Below are 21,759 nucleotides of genomic sequence, written 5' to 3'. Positions count from 1 at the left end.
CAGTTTGTGATGATTCTCTAATGTGATAACCTCAGGAGCAGAGACCTGTTGATTCTTTAAATTTTCACCTGTGACTCTGGAGTTGTTTGTGTAAACAGTTAGTGGCAAGTAAAGTCAGGACCTACCAGAAGGACAACCAAGGAGTCAGAATGTGACAGAGGGAAGAACATGGGAGATCCAGTCTGAAGCTTGGATTTAAGCCCTGGTTGCATCCATTACTATCTTAAGCAAAGCCTTTCCCTGCTCAAAGCTTCAGTTTTCTGAACTATTAAAATAGTGATTATAAAAATAGTACCTGCTCTTCACACGGTTATTGTGGGAATCTGTGGATAAAGTGAAGGTTCCTATGGCCAGGATTCTCACCTGTCCCGGGTCAGCTAGCTCACTACACAGGTGTGGGCAATATGTCATTATTGACTGTATAAAGAGCTCCACCCAGTGCTCTGGGCAGCACTGTGGCACTGCTGCAAGGCTGCAGGAGAGCAGAGACTCAACTGGAGTGGTGGCAGCACCAAGGACAGAGACTGAGACGGCTTTGGGGGCAGAGTCCGGCTTGCTGCATGCAGACTCACTCTGAGTGGATGGGATTCTAGTGATTGACCTGCCGCCATGGAAATAAAGTTGGGTATACTCCTTTCACCCCAAGATTTTCTATTGTCATTTCTTTGGTCACATTGAATCCATAGTGACCTTGCCCAGGGCTGAAACCCACTGGCAAGACAGGATCCAATGAGGTTTAATGGGCATAAAATTCCTTTTTCATTTTAAGCACTGTAAAACTAAACACTATGAAGCTGTAGTTGAGCATATTTCTGCTTATGACTTGTACTTCTTTTCTGGCTATCAAAGAAGCAAATGTATCAAATTTTGACATGCAACTGAATTTAGCATTATAATTAAGTCTAGTTTAAAAATTTTTTTATTGTAATAGACAAATAATTCCACTGAAGTTATTGAAAATGACTTTGACATTAATTCTTTAAAGACCAAACACAAAAAGCAAATTGAATATCGTCTGTCTACAAAGTCAATTTGATATGTATAAAATTTACAAGACAATCCTCTGTGTCTTCAAAATCTAAGTATATACTCTCAAACCACAAAGACAAAAAAGCCTTGATTGATAACTGGGTAAAATTGCAATATTTCCATAATCCCTTGCTTGGCCTTAGTGCATCTCCATATCAATGGGTGTTTCCAAGGGATGGAGAGAAGTAGTCAATCTCCATATCCATAGGTGATTATAAGGGATAGAGAGGGCATATCTGGACCAGAGAGGTTGGGTGGGGCCCCTTATTGCAGCTAGGTCATGAGAGACACAGGCGAGCAGAAGTGGACGACTTCTAAGAATAAATGGGTTTCTCCCATTTTATTTCTTCCTTTGGCTGATTTTGGCTTCAAAGGTTGTTTGCCTCAGGCTGGGAGCCTACTTTCCCTTGAGTTACACTATTATTTATTGTTAATAGTACACTAAGCAGTTTTGCAAGAGTTGAGGAATAGTAAAGCATCACAATTGAGATTCCCAAGTGCAGATAAAGCTATATTCTTAATAAAATAAAAAAATAAAGTAGAAGAAACTGTGTAGTGTTATCCTAGAAACAAACCAGTAGTTATCTGAGGAAGGTGGGGCAACTGGGCAGATGGGAAACAGGTGTGGGAAGAAGACTTCATTGTATGTCTTTCAACTTTTTTTGGTTTTTGAAACATGAATATATTACTTATTCAAAAATAAAACTTAAAAGCAGAATTTTTTTTTGTCCTCCACCTAGGAGACTCAAAGTTAAATTTGAATGTCAGAAAAACAACAAGTAATGTTTTAATATCACAGTTATTAAACTTAACCATGCTTGCTTGCTTGCTTAAACTAAAACATTATTGTTTATCTGAAAGTCAAATTTAACTTGGCATCTTATATTTTATCTAGCAACCTACATCCAAGAATATTCTCTTGTTGTTTTATTAGACTTAAGAATCCCTCGGAAAATTTTTTAGCTGCCACTGACTCAAAGCAAGTTTTATTGGATTTTCCATATTTTCCACATAGGCAAAAAATCAAGAAACATCATTTGCCGTTTCTTTAGTTACAGCTTTTTCTTCTGACTCAACTCACCTCAGAAATAACCTCTTCTTTATAAAAAATTTTTACTTATTAATAGTCATCTGAAAACAGATTTTTTCTTCATTATTCTGTTATGAATGCCTTATTTCCTGCAGACGAATTTAGTGATTTCCGTTTCAGAACATCATAATATGTGTGACAGAGGTAATTCTTTTTGCCATTCATCATGCCATGTATTTGTTTCTATTCCATCTTTTGTGCCAAATAATTCTGTTAGGGTCTTGAGTATCCATTCTTTACTAAATAAGTCACATATCAACAGCCTGCATCTATAGAGAATACATGTCCAGAACGATTTAAAAATTTTCCAACTTATTTGAGGTCCAGATTTCCTAAAAAAGAAATGCCTTCATTATTTCAGGTAAACAGTTAAAACTAGGTCACATTTTTAACAGTGCACCTGATTTGTTTCTGATTTTTCTATGTTCTCCTCAGCTAGTTCTTTTTGACTAATATAACTCATAAGCACCCTTTAGCTGATGTATTTCTTGGTCATGTATTTAATCAATTTATCATAATAAACTTAATAACTGGATGATCCATTGGTATTAAGAAACTCAAGATAATTGGATTAGATTAACAATTTAGTTATTTACTTAATCTAAAACAAGTTCATTTAGAGCATCCCTTCATAGATATGAAAGAAAACATAAAATTCTGTCTCTTAGCCATGCTTTTTAAAAATGAATAATGCTATTTTGCTTTTAATTCTTTTTCATTTATTTTTCACTAAATCAAATAGTAGTGTAGTCCTATATTTGCTTTAGTAGTACTGCCTCATTTGCTACATGATAGAATTTTGTAAATTGAATTCTACCATAATCTCTTTTTATGTTGTCATCCTGGAAATAAATATAAATATGCCTCACACTTAAAAAAATACTATCCACAAAAAAAATCTTTGGAACTTTGTATTTTGCTTATTAAGTTTAAATATAGAACTCTGTGTAGCCGTTATCATTCTAGCTATTACCATATTAGTAACTGAGCATGCAAAACTAATATTGTTATGTAGAACATTTCAACGCATTTAATACCACTAATTACTTACAATGTTTTTTGTTTCAGCTAGTCTTTTGTTGTTGTTTTTCTTCACTTTTAGACCACAGCAATGAAAAAAATGATGTATTACAATATGCGTATAAAAACTGTTCAGAGGCATCTTAATGAAGACCTTGAAAAATTGAATGATCGAAAATGTAAATTACAGCAGTTGCCAGAAGAACGAATAAAATTATTCAGCTTTGTGAAAAAAAATGTAAGACTTAATATTGTAAAATTTCAATGGCCATAGCTTAATAAAGTTGGCAAATAAGATAGCATCTTTTAAATGTGTATATATGTATACATGTATACATCCATGCAAATATTTTTATTTCAGGGCATAAAGTTTGCCCCAAAACTGTTTTGATTCCACGTACTTGACTAAGCTTCATTCTGTGCTTAGAAATCTGTAATTGAAAAAAGCTATAGGCTTAATTTGTGAATTTTTTAAAAAGCTATGTAATTCAATATGATTTTGAGAGTTAGAAATATGTGACGTATTTCAGCTGCATTTTTATTGGACACCAGCAGGCGGTGCTCAAAATTCATTTTCTTGTCTAAAGTGCTAATTGAGCCCTTTTCTGATAACATTAAGGAATATAGCAAGATATGAACTTTAAATCAGGCTATATTTTCATAGTCAGATTATGTGTGTTTCTTTATTTAAAATAAATTGGATTTCCTTTACCAAAAGTAGATACTAAAAAACTAAGGACTATCAATTTCAAAATAGAATTTTGTATATATTTATTGCATTTTAAAAAAAGGCATAAAAATATAACTATTCAACAAATGGTGTTAGCAAAATAAACTGGGAGTAGGAGAATTGGATCCTTAGCTTACACTTTTCCAAAAGTAAATACCAGTGGGAAGAACTAAAAGTAAAATAAAAACATGAAAACCCTGAAGAAAAATAGATGAATATGTTTAACTGATCTCAGCCTGCCAATAAAAGAATACTAGAAATCACAAAGGAAAATAATGTGGATTTGATTGCAAACAAAAAGAAAAAAAGTAAAATGCTTTTGTACTAAAAAGCATTAATAAAAGTAGATACCATCTGAAAAAATTATTTTCAACAAATATGATGGACAAACATGATATCCTTAGTGAAAATGTCTCATAAATAAAATGTCCAGATAGAAAATTTATATTTTATTAGAGAATAAATAAAAATGACTAATAAACATTTGAAAGAAAAGCTCGACCTTATTATTAATTTCTGGTGAAATAAGATAAGAGGCAACCATTTTCACCTTTAAAATTGTCAAAGCATAGCACATGATAGTACTCTGGTGATGAAGACAGGTGTGATGATATTACACCACTGATGGAAGTGTAAATGATCATACATAGTAACAGCCTAAAAATGTTCATAGCCTTTGACCCAGTAAATGCACTTCTAATACTCTAAAGATTTGGATAAGTATTTATATGTAAGGAGATTCATCACTGCACTATAAATAACAACAAAAACTTGGGAACTACCTAAATGTTTAATAAGAGAATTATTCATCCTTAAGATAGAGTAGTATATAGCCATTAAAAACCAAGTCTTTTAAATGTATTTCATAATTTTTTGAAAGTGAGCAAGTTTTAATTAATTTATAACCAGAAAGATATCCTTAAAGTGAAAATTAACAAAATTTAATTATTCCTTTGAGTAAAAATTTAACCAATATTTGGAAACCAGTTTTATAGCTACCATTTTCATGTGCAAATTCATATGCTAAGTAAAACCTGCAAATGTGAAAATAATAGCTATAGATTAGAATAACTTATAAATTGCTTTATTTGTTCTTTAATAGCTTGATATAGCCATTATAGAGAGAAAGTATAGATAATTAGTAAATTTCTCTATATATACACATCTTTATGTACAGTACAATCTAATTTGAAATCCTGTAAGTCTGGGATTAGGGCAAGGCAAGTGAGACACTTGCTCTCGGCCCAATATTTAAAGGGAGTGCCCAAACCTCAGTAATCAAATCAATCATATCTAGTGAATATTTTTTAAAGTATAAATGAATGCCAAAAGAGTCCATTATGAACACAAAATACAAAATATCAAAAATTTAAATAAAGACATTGCTGTGCTGAGTCGTATAGGAGACTGAGGCAAAAGGAAAAATGTACATCTCCATATATGTGTTTTATATACTTTCTGTAGTTAATTTTTTCCCAGAACACCAAAGTAGTTGAAAAAATATTTAAAAATTGAAAAGTAGGTGTGATAGAGGTCATGTTAATTTGAAGTTTAAATATTTTATTTATACCAAAACCCGCATTTCTTATAATTTCACTTTGGCTTTAATAGAAGCAAATTCATCAGTATTATGTAAAAATCTGTTTCTTTGCTTTTCTTATTTTCAATAGAGTTAACTGCTCTGTTTGAAGTATTTTTGGTCAAGAGAAATTAAGATTGGTCACTTGGTCAAGAGAAATTGGCTGACCAAACTTGTACCAAAGTTGTAATCATGTGTTTGGCATGTTTCTAAGAACTTTGGCCTATTTGTTATCTAGATTTCTACTTTGTTAATTTAAATGAACTATATTTTTAATAATTCCACTAACAATTTTTGCTCTCTGGTATGTTGACTTAAACAGTTGGAACGAGAACTTGCCGAACTCAAGGGATCTGGCAAAGGACACAGTGATAGATCCAATAACAATAAAGTAACTGAGCTTGAAAAATCAAAGAACTGTGAAACTGTCACAGAACAACTAAGTCTTCAACAGAAGATACTGACCAAACTAAATGCCGTGAATGAAAGGGTAAAATTCTGGAACAAAAAACTAGATGAGTATGTTTTATGAATTGTCTAGTTGTTCAAATTCTAAACATGAGAGAATAGAATGTTCTGGGCCATTAGTTGAGCTCAGTTCACTTCTTCAGGAGTGGAAAAAATTCTCTTATGAAGTAGAACATAAAATGTGTTTCTAGTTCAGTTGCTATCAGAAGTAGACATCATTGGTTCAAAGCTGACATATAGTTTTTCACAGAAGCAATATTTAATTAGAAACAGAAAACTTCCCCTGAGTGGCTTCCTGTCACATCACTGCTCTAGTGTCTGCAAACTAAAAGCATTAGAACTGCTATTGATGCAGAACCCCACCATAAAAATGAGACTGAGCAAAGCATGTACACAGTTGTCCAGAATCTTGAAGAAACAAAGTCAGGTTGACTATTAACTAGAAATAAAAAGCAATAAGAAAGTAAATACTGTGAATTCTTTATTTACCAGGGCACTAAATTGATGTTAGTTTGCCCTGTGAAAATACTACTACTAATAATTAACATTTATTGGATTCTTACTCTGTGCCAATCTCTTTACTAAGAGCTTTAAAGGTGTTTTGCTTATAATCCTTAAAAAAGCCTTTTCAGGTGTAGGTAATATTAATATACTGCCATTTTACTGAGAATCTGCAGCATAAAAAAGTTATGACTTGTCTAAGATCTGAAAGCCATAAGTGGAGGAACCACGATAGACTTCTAACCTTCACGTAATCTGAGGTTAACATAATTTGAGGTGATTTTAAGTGCCAAAAATAGAATGTCTTTTACTTGGTTTAACTGTTAACACCAAGCTTTCTTTATCCATTGACCAAAGTCTTGTATTTTAATATCAGCTTTAAAAAAAAATCTATCATGAATTTTAATGTTTGATTTTTAGATCATTCTGATAACTTTACCTATAATTTTTCTTAAGTAGAATTGAAGCAATTTACCATATTGAAGTAAAGCAAAAGAAGAAAAGTCATGGCTTATTGATTCCATTTTTGTTAACTGAGTTGGAGACTGTGGGAAATGTCCACTTTGAAGAAGGCACTCGATCTGATGACTGGTAAATTTGCCTGAAATTTAATTATAGCTTTACAAATAGTTGTAAGTGCTTAGGATCATCAACCAAAATATCAACTTACAAAATCTTCAAATGTCTCATTTTCAGAACACTTCTATAGAACATTCATTAACTGAAAATTGGCAGTTACCTACTTTACCATTTATACATTTTTCTGTTTACACCATTGCCGTGGGGCTAAACTTGAAAACATCTTAGTGGTATTTCATTGCTCTTCACCCAATTTTCCTTAGACTGTTTCTGGTGGAGACAGCCACCAGAAACAGAAGCTTGAAGTAGATGTCCCCACTTCAGAACCAAGGCCTACTGGTAGAAACAAGGAAGTGGTTGTGTGCCTCAACTAGAAGTTACAATCAAAGAAATGATCCTTAAAAAAACAAAAAAGAAAGCTTTGCAGAAAAATATCACTAATTATAACTTTCACATTTCTGCAATAATTTTCTCAAAGTTAACAAGTCCATGAACAAGCCAAAGATTGCCCTAGAACCCTAGAAGCATACTGCAAATTTGGCCATGTGGAGAAAAACCAGAAAACATGTAGAGCTATAGAAGGAACAAAGAATTGACACTCACTCCAGAGGATTTAACTCAGTCAGTGTTAACACATAAAAAACACTGATTTTTTATGGAGTATAATGCAAGATTTATATTAACTGTTCAGAAAGAAAAATATATGACTGTTAATGGTTACTTTAAACCAAGCCTCCTGATTTTCTTAGATGTGCCTCTTATTTACGCCTGGGAGTAAAAGCTTCTCAAGGGCTTTGGGGGTACTTTGGTAGAAAAGTGTCAGAAGCTCTGCCCAAGGGAGAAAGAGACCTTTTAAAATATTTTCTTGTGTATCAACACATCCATTTGCCCAGCAGTAACCACTGTTTGCTTAACCACAATACTTGATTTGTATGTACAAAGATATAAAAAGTGTTCATTCCAGTTCCCATGTAAACAAGTAAAGGCCTTGATTTTTCAAGTGTAAAAAATTGAATGGTGTCTTTCTGTAGGGTGCATGAACGATTTTTCAGTCCTTCATTTATATTCACTTAACCCAAACAATCATTTTTTTATTATTTCTGTTTCTTTTTAACTTAACTGCAAAGTAAGCTCTTTACAAAACAAATTTTGTAGATTATTGAAAAAGAAGGCAAAATGACTAAAAAGCCATTTAGGTAACTATGTCAGCCTCATTGTAAATTAGATAGCATTGATAGATTTGATAAGCATTAACAATTGTTTACTTAGTTTTAATAAGAATAACCTTGATCCATTTTAAGGAGAAAATCAAATATATGTTGGCAGAATTTCAAGGACTGCTCTTCACTTTTATCATATTACAAGCTTGGCCACTTTAGCTATGATCTTTTATGGATATTATGAAATAATACTAACGTGCTTTAAATTGCTCTATGTGCTACATATCTAGTTGTTTCATTTAAACACTTTTATCCATATTTTTAAGCCAATGATTTAGCAGTTTAATAAAAAGTACTGGAATAGAGCTAGAACTCAAATATAAAGATTTTCTATCAAAATAGTCTTAATTTTTTTAGCAAAAAAGCATTGCAGATTTATAATTGTGTATTATTCAATATTTCATAGCTTCATTTTTTGTGTGTGAAATAAAAGGATTATATTTTTCAGTTTAAGAAAGTCCTTATTTTACAGAGACTTGCTTGTTGAATAGTTACTACTACAGCATAATCATTATAGATTCCTATCATTTACCTACATATTGCCAATTGAGTTATCCACTGACATCAGACAACATTGATCAAGTGGGGACTCCAAAGCATAAAGGATGCTGTCCTTGGACCTAAGAAGCTCTGACCTGGTTATAGATACAGGTCATTTACAATTTAAACAAATAACTTTAAGGCACCACAAAACAATATGTAAGTGACTCTGTAAGCTCCTTGAGGACAGATGTAATGTTTCATGTACCTTAGAAGTCATAACAAGTAGCATAGCACTGGCTGGATTCACAACTCAGTAACTATTTGATGTTTCCACATCACTTTATAGATACTTAACAGTTTCACTTCTATGTGTGTAATGGCTTTTCAGTAATTAATCTAATTTTTTATATATAAAGATCTCATGTTGTACTATTTTAGGGAGTTACAGCAGCATAAACTTTTTATTTATACCAATAAAATACTGGTTTAAGTCAGCAAGTCAGTTGACAGTATTTATTAAACCCTTGTTTAGGATTTTGAGGTACATTTTAATAGATTTTATTAAGCTTTAGCCACTTAAAAACATGCATTCTACATTTGCTAAGTGAGTGCATCATTTGTATATTAACGAACCTTTGTAGGGATCTCTCTGAGTGTCTTGGTCGGTGATGTGTATCACCACTGTGGATGCTCACACTTCCCGGTCCCACCGAATGAGTGAGGCTGTCCAGTGACGTGATGGGCCCTCACGCTCCTGACTGCTCAGTACTTGATGCGGTTAACCATTCCTCCCTTGTAACTTCACCTCTCATTTTTTGTGTGTAACCATTTTCTTTTTTCTTTTTAAACTCTCTCTCTTGCAAGTGCCTTCTATTCTTGCCCTTGTATAGTCTGTCTCCTTTACTCCGTTCCTGTTAAGACATTTCTCTCTGGATGTCCAGCTGGCAAGGCCAACTGAACATACTGAAATGGTTTTGTTTTTCTCTTCCTACCTACACACCGCCCCCTCCTTCTGACTCTTCCGTCCCGGTTTGCAGAACTGCCATCCTGTCAGTCATGCCGACTCAGCAAACATTGAAGCCATTCTTGACTCCCTCCCCTCCCTCAGTCTGCACACCCAGTCAGGCCAAGACCCACAGACCGGTTCTCCTCCGTACTGTCTCTGCATTCATTCCTCCCCATTGTGGCCAGTCACCTTTGCAAGGGCTCTCACGACCTTCCTCTTGGATCATTGCTACAGCATCCACCTCAATGTCTGTGTGCAGTAGGTGCTCAGGATTTGCTGACCAATCATAAAGATTCCTAAGTGATTTTTTGTATGGTCCCTGCTGGCAAGCTTTCTACACAGACAGAACTCTGTTAAAAACAAAAGAGAAGCTTCTTGTAGCAACGTGTTAACTTCCAAATTACATTCAGACTCTTCACCCTGACACTCAGTGTTCATTCTATGGTCTCCAAATGACCCTAACTCCTTTTCAGCCCCTTAAAAGTCAACCAAACTGTGTGTCCCTCACTGCTCTTGGAACATACTCGGTATGCCACCTCATAAGTGGTTTGGTTTGTCCTGCCTCCTTCCCCGAGAATGCCTTGCATCCCTTGCCCTCATTTTATCATTGACTGTCAAAACTTACTTTATTTTCGAGGTCAATATCAAGGGCCATCTTTTAAAAGGAATATTCTTTTCATCTCTATCAGATATGGTCATTATTAATTTTTGAATCATCACAACACTGAGCTGCATCTTTCCTATTTTCTTCTCCATTAGTTTTGCTTGTGCATGTCCCATTACCTTCCTGCTCCAGTTGTTTATAAATATAGAAGACTGCATCATATTCATGTTTTTTTTTGCTATTTTTAAAATTAAAGTATTGTTGATATACAATCTTATATTGGTTCAGATATACAATGCAGTGGGTCAACATTCACCCATATTATTAAATCCTCACCACCTCCAGTGCAGTCACTGTCCATCAACATAGTAAGACGTTATAGAGTCATTAACTCTGTTCTCCGTGCTGTGCTACTGTCCCCTTGACCAACCTATGTAGTGATTGCAAATTATTGTGCCCCTTTATTCCCTTTCCCCTCTGCCCCACCTGGCCCATCTCCTCCCCCTTGGTGACCACTAGTCCATTCTCATTGCCTATGAGTCTACTGACATTTTGTTCCTTCTGTTATGCTTTGTCTTTATATTCCATGAATAAGTGAAAGTATATGGTATTTATCTTTATCTGCTTGGCTTATTTCACTGATCATAATGCCCTCTGGTTCCATCCATGTTGTTGCAAATGGCAGGATTTCTTTTCGTCTCATGGCTGAATAATTTTCCATTGTGTGTATGTACCACATCTTCTTTATCCATTCATCTACTGATGGACACTTATCTTGCTTCCTTTTTATTTTTGGTATCATTAATATACAATCACATGAGCAGCATTGTGGTTACTAGACTCCCCCCATTATCAAGTCCCCCCACACACCCCTTTACAGTCACTGTCCGTCAGCGTGTGCATCATGTTCATCTCTGAATCTTTTCTACTGTGTTCACTTGCTCTGCATCCACCCACTGAGCTGCTACTATGGGCCAAGTTCTAAGTGGCAGGAGTAAAAGTCAGTTGGTCCCTGCTGTCACCGAGCCTGCAGTCTGGTGTGGGAGACAATGGTAATGACACACTGGGAAATTCTGGGATCATTGTAGGTGTGGAGAAGAGGAGCAGTCCAAGAAGAATGGGGATTTAGAGAAAGTTTTCTGGAAGTGGGGTCACCGGAGGGAGATGCTTTGATCTGAATTTAGATAGAAGTTAACTATATAAAGAATTAAGGAAAGGACTCCAGGCAGAGGAAACAGGTGAACAGGTGTGGAAATAGTATAATACATTTGGAGAACTACCAGTCATTGCACATGACAAGGGCCTGCCTGATCTTGTAAGGGCATTCTAGGTTCAGCTGGTAGTCCGAATTTTGTCCTTAAATCTATGGGACTCCTTGAAGAAGAGGTGTAGTAGGTTTAGATATTACTTTATATAAATCCATACGGAGTCATTATTTCCACTTCAGACTAATATGCATGTATCTCAAGCCAGCAATGACATGCTCTCCAGTGCCTGTAGTACCTGTTCAGCAATGCTGTGACAAGTGTTCACCCTCTATGAGGTGTGATAATATTGAACGTCTCAGTACTTCTCTGTCAGCATAGGTCTGGTTTTCCCTCCTCCAGCAGCATTCCAGCACGCTGTGCATGATCTCTTCTCATCCCCAGAATGGCCAGGTGATTGAATGAATTGCTTTACTTCTGTAATCCCAGGTAGCACAGAGGCCATGTCCTCTCAGCACTGGGGTTCCCTATCTCCAGGGCTTTCAGAGATCCCTGTAAGGAAGGGCTCAGTTGCTGGATTTCTGGGCACAGAATAGCTATATGCAGTGAGCACATTTCACGGAATTGTTTGTGCCATTCCTGGTTCTTGCATTCCTGGGGGGCCCAGACTAGAAGCTAAGTGTTATCCATTCACCACTCATATCTATTCTTGATTACCTTTTTGGTGTTACTGTGGAACTAGAAGCTTACCTAAATAAAATGCCTGCATTGCTAGTTTCTACCAGGTTGCAATAATAATAAAAAAAAAGTAATAAATAGGGTGCAGGTAATAACGAGCGCTTCAGTGATTCTAGGACATAGTATTTAGGGTGACTTGGACTGATTTAGGCCCAGAAAGTGAACCCTGTATATTTGAGAGTGTAGGTTTCTCACTCCACATGATACATGGCTGTTTAGCCAGATCTTTGAACTAGTTAGCAGCATCCTGCAAATTCTAGCACTGTTTGTATTGCCTCCACTACCAGACTGTGAGCTCCTTTAGGATTGGTTTGGTTCAGGAAGCTCCCAGCTGCACTAGTTCACTCTTTGCTAGTGAGAAAAGCAAATACTCTAAGTTAGGATCTCAGGGGTTAGTCTTAGGGAGACACCCCCATTAGGAAGCTCATGCCTGTGATCTTAGCCCACACCCATGCTCAGGCCCTGGTTAATTATGCTGGTGAGGACCAGACAGCTCATCAAAGGCAAATATAACCGGTATAATATCTCAATTTCCTTTTCAAATTGATCCATTTTTAAATCTCATCTTAATCTAAATTCTGTGCTACTTTTAAGAGAGGGCCAGAGTTATTGTAAGCATGGCCAGGTGAGGGCAGCCGAGAGCAAATGAGTGAGTGCATCAGCACATTTTCTTGAGATCTTCACATAGCAGGCCCTTCTCCGATTCTTAGCTCAAATATCTTCTCTGAAAGACCTTACCCAAGGCCTGTCTGAAGTAGCCCCCACTCCATTCCTTACCCCAAGCCTCTTTTTCTTCAAAGCACTAATCAGTTTGCAAATTATTTCATTTATGTCATATTTTTTGTCCATCTCCCTTGGAATATAGCCTCCCTTGGAATATAGCCTCCATGAAAACATATTGCCTCTTTCACTTCTATATCCCTAATTTTGAAGTTATTGCAATAGTCCACTAAGAGATGATGATTTGCTAGGGTAATAATAGTGGCAATGATGAAACAGAGTCATATTCAGAATATACTTCAGATACAGGGCCAAACAGATTTGCTAAGGAATTGAATATTGGTGAGGAAGAGAAGAGGCAAGGTTTACTCCTGAGGTTTCAACCTAGGCTACCAGTTAGATGGTGGCACCATATACTGACGGAAAACACTCAAGAGAAGCATGTTCAGGGACAGGTGATTAATTAAACTTGAGAGGCCTATTACATGTGTAAGTGAACATACCAGGCAAGTAGTTGATGTTCAAGTCTAAGTAAGTATATCCAGCTAACTTGGATAGAGAGAAAGCTTGGAAATAAAAATTTGGAATTTATCAGTATATATATACTGTGATGGATATATATCTAGATGGATGGATAGATAGATAGATAGATGACCAGATGAAATCACCTAGGGATAACTGTTCATAGAAACAGGAGAACCAAATACTTGATTCCTGGCACAATTCAACATTCAGAAGTATGTAAGAGGGAAAAGCAGCAGCAAAGAAAACCATGAAGGAGCAGCCAGTAAGAAGAAAACCAGAAATAGGTACTTTCACTGAAGTAAAACAAGGAAGTATTTGAACAATAGAGGATTGCTCAGCCAATATATCTTTTAGTCAGAACAAATATATAATAATGAATAAAAACTATTTTTATGTTTCAAAGTTTAGCATCTCTTACTGATTTAATAAGTGTGACCAGTTTGAACAAAAACAGAGCTACTATATGATGTGTCTTTAGCAAAAAACATAAAATTTGGCCTATAACTTTATCGTATGTTACTTTGTGTTCTTCAACATTTTAAGGAAAATATGTTATTTTCTTTGTATATATTCTGTATTCCCATACAGGTTTAATTCTTGCTATGAATTAATTCTATCACGATTTTGCGCATGGGACTTCAGGTCATATGGTATTACAGGAGTGAAAGTGAGACGTGTCATCAAAGTTAACAACCGTATTCTAAGATTAAAATTTGAGGAGAAATACCAAAAGTTTTTGGACAATGAAGATATGCATGATTCAGAGTAAGAAGTTAAATTCCATAAGGAACAATTTTACAAAAGTATGATTTTATTTTGTAAACAAGCCTTTCTGTTTTAAAATTCTACAATACTAAAAATACACTTTTTAAATATTTCCTTTTCATGCATCTCCCTTGCTTGACTAGGATGACTTCACAGTTTAGCCACACCGGGGCTCTTTTGAGGTTTAATAATGACACTGGAGCATTCAAGTAAATGGAAAATAACCTGCGCAGGACATATATGATCATTTTGTCTATGGTTAAGCTATTTTGAGATCAGTTCTCAAACTTTTTTTGTCTCAATGCTTCAGGTGTTGTCGAAAGATGATGGAATGCCTTTTTTATGTTTTCGATCCTGAAGTTACAGTGAAGAAAAAGTATCTGCTACAAATACTTGAAAAAGGATTCAAAGACAGTGAAATAAGCAAGGTAACATAAAACATCATTCAGAGTAATACTTTCTTCCTAAAGAATAAAGCTCTGCCACTGGCTAAGCATAGTTTGATACTTAATTCTTTCATCTGTATTTATAACAAACTTCTGCTGAATCACAAAAAAGCATAGTGCTATTATACAAAGTATAGCAACTTCCTTCTGTGGATTATACTAGAGGAAGTCCATATGAGTTGACAGAAGTTTTTAATGATTAGCTTTTCTGAAATCCTAAAAGCTTTCCACTTTGTCTTCAAAGAAACAACTCTTACTCTTTCTCCTATTTAGTGCTTTATGTAATGTATATAATTTCAATAACAAATACAACTAGTATAAACACATTTAGGATCAAAATTAACTGATTTTAGTAAGTGTACACACAACTGGGTGGAATAGAAGTACATAGTATTTTTAAAAGTACTCTCTTTGAACTTCACTATACTGTGGGTTGTAGAAAGAATGGAAAATAGTGCTTAATCCTGTGAATTGGTTTAGTGGAAGTTGATTTAGCAGCAATCGGTTGAGGATTTTTATTGTAGCATATTTGTTATACTGAAACGCAATCATTTGAGTGAATTTCTCTACACGTCCTTGAAGACAGGGACTGTGTTTATAGATTCTTAGTAGAAATTTGATGAATGAATGCCGGATAGCTGGACAGATGGACAGATGGCAATCACACCCATTTCTATACCTTTCTATACCTCCCCTTAAAAACACTTTTCTTTAAAATTTCTGGTTATTGGAGTTGTGTCTAATCTTCAAAGCCTAGCCACTATCCCATGACCTCTACAAGCTTGTTTCTAATCACTTCAGTTTAAAAAGGATATCTTATTTAACACATCTTGTGATGTCTTGAATTTTTTTCATTAAGGTGTCATTGATATACAGTCTTATGAAGGTTTCACAAGAACAACATTTACCCATATTATCAAGTCCCCCACCCCCACCCCATTGCAGTCACTGCCTATCAGCATAGTAAGATGCTATAGAGCCATTACTTGTCTTCTCTGTGCTGTAATGCCTTCCTGGTGAGTGCTAATTATACTGCCCCTTAATCCCCTTCTCCCCACCCTGCCCAATCCCTTCCCTTTGGTAACCGCTAGTCCCTTCTTGGAGTCTGTGAATCTGCTGCTGTTTTGTTCCTTCAGTTTTGCTTCGTTGTTATACTCCACAAATGAGTGAAATCATTTGGTACTTGTTTTTCTCTGCCTGGCTTATTTCACTGAGCATAATACCCTCTAGCTCCATGCATGTTGTTGCAAATGGTAGGATTTGTTTTCTTCTTATGGCAGAATAATATTCCACTGTGTATATGTACCATCTTCTTTATCCCTTTAACTACTGATGGACACTTAGGTTGCTTCCATATCTTGGCTATTGTAAATAGTGCTGCAATAAACATAAGGGTACATATGTCTTTTTGAATGAGGGATCCTGGTTTCTTTGGGTGAGTTCCTAGGAGTGGAATTCCTGGGTCAAATGGTATTTCTATTTTTAGTTTTTTGAGGAACCTCCATATTGCTTTCCACAATGGCTGAACTAATTTAAATTTCCACCAGCAGAGTAGGAGGGTTCCCCTTTCTCTGCATCCTCACCAGCATTTGTTTCCTGTCATTTGGTTTTTGGCCAGCCAAACTGCTGTGAGGTGATGGCTCATTGTGGTTTTAATTTGCATTTCCCTGATGATTAGTGATGTGGAGCATCTTTTCATGTGCCTGTTGGCTATCTGAATTTCTTCTTTGGAGAAGTGTCTGTGCAGATCTTCTGCCTATTTTTTAATCAGGTTGTTTGGTTTTTGGGTGTTGAGGTATGTGAGCTCTTTATATATTTTGGATGTTAACCGTTTATCAGATATGTTGTTTGCTAATATATTCTCCTTTGCCTTTTTTTTCTGCTGCTGATGTCCTTTGCTGTAGAGAAGCTGTGTAGTTTGATGTAGCACCATTGGTTTATTTTTGCTTTTGTTTCCCTTGCCTGAGGATAAGTGTTCAGGAAAAAGTTGCCCATGTTTATATTTAAGAGATTTTTGCCTATGTTTTCTTCTATAAGTTTTATGATTTTATGACTTACATTGAGGTCTTTGGTCCATTTTGAGTTTACTTTTGTGTATGGAGTTAGACAATAATCCAAATTTATTCTCTTACATGTAGCTGTCCAGTTTTGCCAACACCAATTGCTGTAGAGGCTGTCATTTTCCCATTGTATATTCATGGTTCCTTTATTGTATATTAACTGACCATGTATGCTTGGGTTTATATCTGGACTTTCTATTCTGTTCCATTATCTATGCATCTGTTCTTGTGCCAGTACCAAATTGTTTTGATTACTGTGGCTTTGTAGTAGAGCTTGAAGTCAGAGAGCGTAGTCCCCCCTGCTTTATTCTTCCTTCTCAGGATTGCTTTGGCTATTCAGGATCTTTTGTGGTTCCATATGAATTTTAGAACTATTGGTTTTGGTTCTTCGAAGAATGCTGTTAGTATTTTGCTAGGGATTGCATTGAATCTGTAGATTGCTTTAGGAAGGATGGCCATTTTGACAATATTAATTCTTCCTATCTATGAGCATGGGATGTATTTCCATTTATTGGTGTCTTCTTTAATTTATCTCATGAGTGTCTTATAGTTTTCAGGGCATAGGTCTTTCACCTGCTTGGTTAGGTTTATTCGTAATATTTTATTCTTTTTGATGCAATTGTAAATAGAGTTTTTTTCCTGATTTCTCTTTCTGCTAAGTCATTGTTAAGATACAGGAATGCAACAGATTTCTGTGTATTAATTTTGTATCCTTGAACTTTGCTAAATTCAGTTCTTAGTTTTAGTATTTTTGGGGTGGATTCTTTAGGGTTTTCTATGTATAATATTACATCATCTGCAAACAGTGACAGTTTAACTTATTCCTTACCATGCTGGATGCCTTTATCTCTTTGTGTTATCTGACTGCTGTGGCTAGGACCTCCAGTACTATGTTGAATAAAAGTGTTGAGAGTGGGGGGATGCCTTGAATTTTTAATTTTGGGGTATAGTTTCCATTTTCCCTTCTTATTTGAGGGCCAAGACCATACCATACCCTCATAATGCCATGCACACAGCTTTTACCTAATGAATATTTTGTAATTTTCATTGGAAATCTGAGAGGGTTATACTTACTAGGATGAAGAATTGGTGGTGGTCATGTGCCCACATTTGGTTATTTATTTTTAAAAACCTCTTTGGATAACAGGTTTTAGTATGAAAAATATATAGGCAATTCCACATTTATAGAAAGATGTATTTCTAAGATAATTTGGCTACTAATATTAAACTAGTAATAATTTCAAAACTCTGAGATTGTTACAAGATGTAGACCTGAGTTCAAATCATGACTTTGCCAATTTCTGATTTTGTCCTTGGCTAGATCATATAATCTCTCTTAGTTCTAGTTTTCTCACTACTAAAAATAGAGATTTTTGTTTTCTTTTTAGAGCTGTTTTCACAGCAAGTAATAGGACTTTTACTATATTACTGGGTTTCTGATAAAACATTTTTTAGAGAAATAAATTATCACAATGCATAAGATTTCCATGCATTAGCACGATGAGATACATCTGGAGCACAATGTAGATTATTATACCAAGTGTATTATTAGACCATATATATATATAAGCGTTCACTGATGTAATATCCCATTCCTACAGGATTTTCTTTTTGGAATTTGCATGATTACTAGTGGCATATCATTGAAAAAATTTTAAACTATAGCTTCTGTACCACACAGTGCTGTCATTTATAACTCTGGTTGCATTTGTAGGAATAAATATTGTTCTGTATCACTTTTCATAAACCCCTTTGCATATAAATTTAAAATACATTTTAAACCCCTTTGCATATAAGTATAAATTGGGAGAGAAAAAATAAAATGAAATATATAAATGGTTGTACAGAGTGAATTATCATCTGAAGTTTATCTACTTTTCAGTGAGTCTGGCCTGCATTTCCTTTGCCCAGACATATAAACATAAAATAATAAGCCATCTGTGTTAAAGTTGAAGTGTTGTAACTTTTGTAAAAATACTCAGGCTTTGTTTTTTCTTTGCAGCTGCCTCTCAGAAAAGAAGCTGTTATTCTTGCTAGCAGCCTAAGTATGTGTGAGTGCCCCAGAATTGAATTTCTACAGCAAAAGTACAAGGATGAGAAGAAAAACTCCCTAGAGCATGAGCTCTTCAGGCATGGTAATACACATACACGGTATTCTGAACTTTTAAGTTCTAAGTCTTCAAATTCATTGATTATTTTTCATAACATTTTAACATTTTAATAATTGGTTTTATCAAATTGGAAGATTTTCTGAAACCTATTTGATTTAGTGTTTACCAGTGTAGTGATATGTGACTTTCTGATGTTACTTTAATCAGGTTGTCAACAAATATTTACTGAATGATAGTTATGTGTCAGCATTAATAGGATGAAACTAGTTATTCATATTTAACCCAACTTTATATGAAACACTTTTTACAGTCTGCTTTTGTTTGTTAAGTTGTATACTAAAAATAAGTAAACAGTATATCACACACACACACACACACATACACACACACCCCACTCCAAAATCATAAGTAAGAAAAAGAGGACTTGGTCCATTTATGCAATATAAATATAAATATAAAGCACTCTGGAAGGCAGGACTTATTTCTCCTTAAACATCACAGTATAAGATGATGGGAAAACCTGGTTATAAATCTAAAATTGGCTAAAGACAAATTGTGATGTGTCTAGGTTGCTATATAAGTTAACTTATAGAAGATAAACTTTTGGTATTTTAATTTATTCACAATTATCAGTACTTTTTTTACACCTTGAAAAATATATACATATATGCCTATTTGTAGTATACTTCTGGGAGACGTTTCCTGGTACCCATAGGTTGGGGAAACCAGTTCATAATGTCTTTTCTTGCCTCATGCTCTTCCACTGTTTATTGTTTAGTTACACTAGTATCTATTGTTTACTGTGCATTAGGCAGTGTATCCCTTGGTAATAGGGACATAGTCTATGAAAACTAAACAGTTTCTCCATTATGGTGCTTACACACATTATTAGTAACACAAATAAATGTAAAATTATAATTATCATAAAAGTTACAAAGATGAAGTATGAGAGCATACTACCAAAGGACATATGATAAGGAGACCAAAGCAAGTCAGAGAGGAAGGACATCTCTTCTTTGGTCTCAGCTATCCAACCTACTGAAGACTGGGGTAATCAGAAATTTGGTTAACTTAATTCTATAAAAGTGAATTGTAGGTTGCAGTTGATAACTCTGTTATGATTCATGATAAACTGTGGGTGCTTTGCCATCTTCCATTCAGTTAACGATAACCAGAAAATTAAGTAGATTACTGAATCTACAAAAAATTCACTTGAAAAAAAGTATTTGCTTCTTTTTTCTTATTCTTATCTTTCCCACCTTATGAAATAGCTCAGAGTGATTTTTCTAGATACTTCTGGAATGTGCTTTCCAAAACAGGTTCTTTCATTTTACATTTTAAAACTTGCACATAGTAAAAAAAGTCATCTAAATATTTCATGCTTAGTGATTCGAAGTTACTTTATAATATTCAGTGACTTATAGAGATCTGCAGGACTGAATGAATCCCAATGTTCCTTAAGAATATAAAGCGAAAGGAAATGTTCTTCCAATCTGTAGTCATGTATTGAGTGTCCCCTATGATCTAATCTATGTAGTAAGTGCTGATGATACAGGAATGAATTTTTACCCAGTTAATAACAACAGTTTCTTATTTTAAATTACTTAATAAAAAATATCACTAACTTATTATGTTCTTTCCTTCTTCCTTTTCTGTAAAGCTTTTCTTAACATACCTATTTCGTTTATTCAACAAATATTTATTGAGTTCCTACTTTTGATCAAGCAGTGTGCTATGGGCTAACAGTGGAAAACAATATAGCCAGTATCTGTGCCTTTATAGAATATACAGTGAAGTCTGGGGCCAATAAGGAAGATAATGTTGGAAATTTTCTAAAATTAATTATTGTTAAAAATGATTTCTGTTTTTTCATATTTAGGCATCCTTCTCATTACAAAGGTTTTCCTTGGCCAGAGTGTTCAGGCTTGTGAACAAGACTCCATCAGTCAAGCTAACTATCCAATGGTTAATTCAGTGTTCATTCCTCAAAAATATTTACTAAGTATGTCTTCCATAAAGAGAAATGTGCTTTAATTTTTCAGTACAAAAACGTTCAGTACAAAATGTTTGAATGCTTATAGTTTAACCTCTATGTAACATACTTGTAAACCTTTCTATAAAATTTGTTCCTGACTACTAAACAGCTTCTCTTTTCCTATTCCCTACTTCATTGACTTTTATATTACATAGGTATTATATTTTGTAAAATTTTATTTTCTGTTACATATATTTCAAAAGATAAAAACCCACCCAACTTTGAACAACAAAGGTTTTAGAATAATACATTTGTCAACACACATTGAACAGAAAAGTGAAAAAGTGTGAAAAGGAAAGGGACATGAATAAAATTCAGTCCTACAAATCTATGTCATGAAAGGGTGACTAGTAAGTATTTCTAGCATTCAACTCTCTAGGGGAGTTTGGAAGGTATAAGAAAAAAAATTCTCAATAACATAATAGTTGGAACTTACAAGGTTTGTTGCATATTGATCTATGTAAAAATTGAAAAAATATGTTTCATTTTGATGATTGTCTTGTTTTTGTTTTTGATTTTACTCTAGATTCTTTCATGGGACAAAGAAATTGTGATTGCAACATTCGACAGTGCAAGTGGTTTGTCTTTGACCATGACCTTGTTTTGCCAGAATATATCGTTGAATTTGAGTATATTACAGTGGTATGAATGTTTTTTTAAAGCTGGAATTTTTTCAATGAGAACAGACCAATAATTTGAAGTTAAGGCTTAAAGTGTTAAATTAAATGTATGCTGCATATATATAGTTATTCTGTGAAGGACTTTATTTTCAAAACAAATCATTATAACACCAAAATATTTTTATTATGCAAATATATTACAAGAGTAATATATGGCTGTAGTCT

The 21,759-nt window shown here is 34.6% G+C and overlaps 1 protein-coding gene across 1 annotated transcript in view; it reads left to right on the top strand.

Moving 5' to 3' along the window:
- The window catches only part of LRRC9 (leucine rich repeat containing 9), a 115,721-nt gene that overhangs the window by 15,760 nt on the left and 78,202 nt on the right, over positions 1-21,759 (top strand). The window contains exons 8-15 of the mRNA XM_057488407.1: positions 3,222-3,377; positions 5,771-5,967; positions 6,877-7,008; positions 14,086-14,262; positions 14,573-14,690; positions 18,771-18,903; positions 20,759-20,881; positions 21,441-21,556. Of these exons, the coding sequence (XP_057344390.1) occupies positions 3,222-3,377; positions 5,771-5,967; positions 6,877-7,008; positions 14,086-14,262; positions 14,573-14,690; positions 18,771-18,903; positions 20,759-20,881; positions 21,441-21,556 (1,152 nt within the window). The remainder of the gene's footprint in view (positions 1-3,221; positions 3,378-5,770; positions 5,968-6,876; positions 7,009-14,085; positions 14,263-14,572; positions 14,691-18,770; positions 18,904-20,758; positions 20,882-21,440; positions 21,557-21,759) is intronic.

This window comes from Manis pentadactyla, chromosome 11 (genome assembly GCF_030020395.1).
Source record: "Manis pentadactyla isolate mManPen7 chromosome 11, mManPen7.hap1, whole genome shotgun sequence".
Classification (NCBI taxonomy): Eukaryota; Metazoa; Chordata; class Mammalia; order Pholidota; family Manidae; genus Manis; species Manis pentadactyla.
Note: the sequence above shows the minus strand (reverse complement) of the source record. Positions and strands in the feature narration are given on the sequence as shown.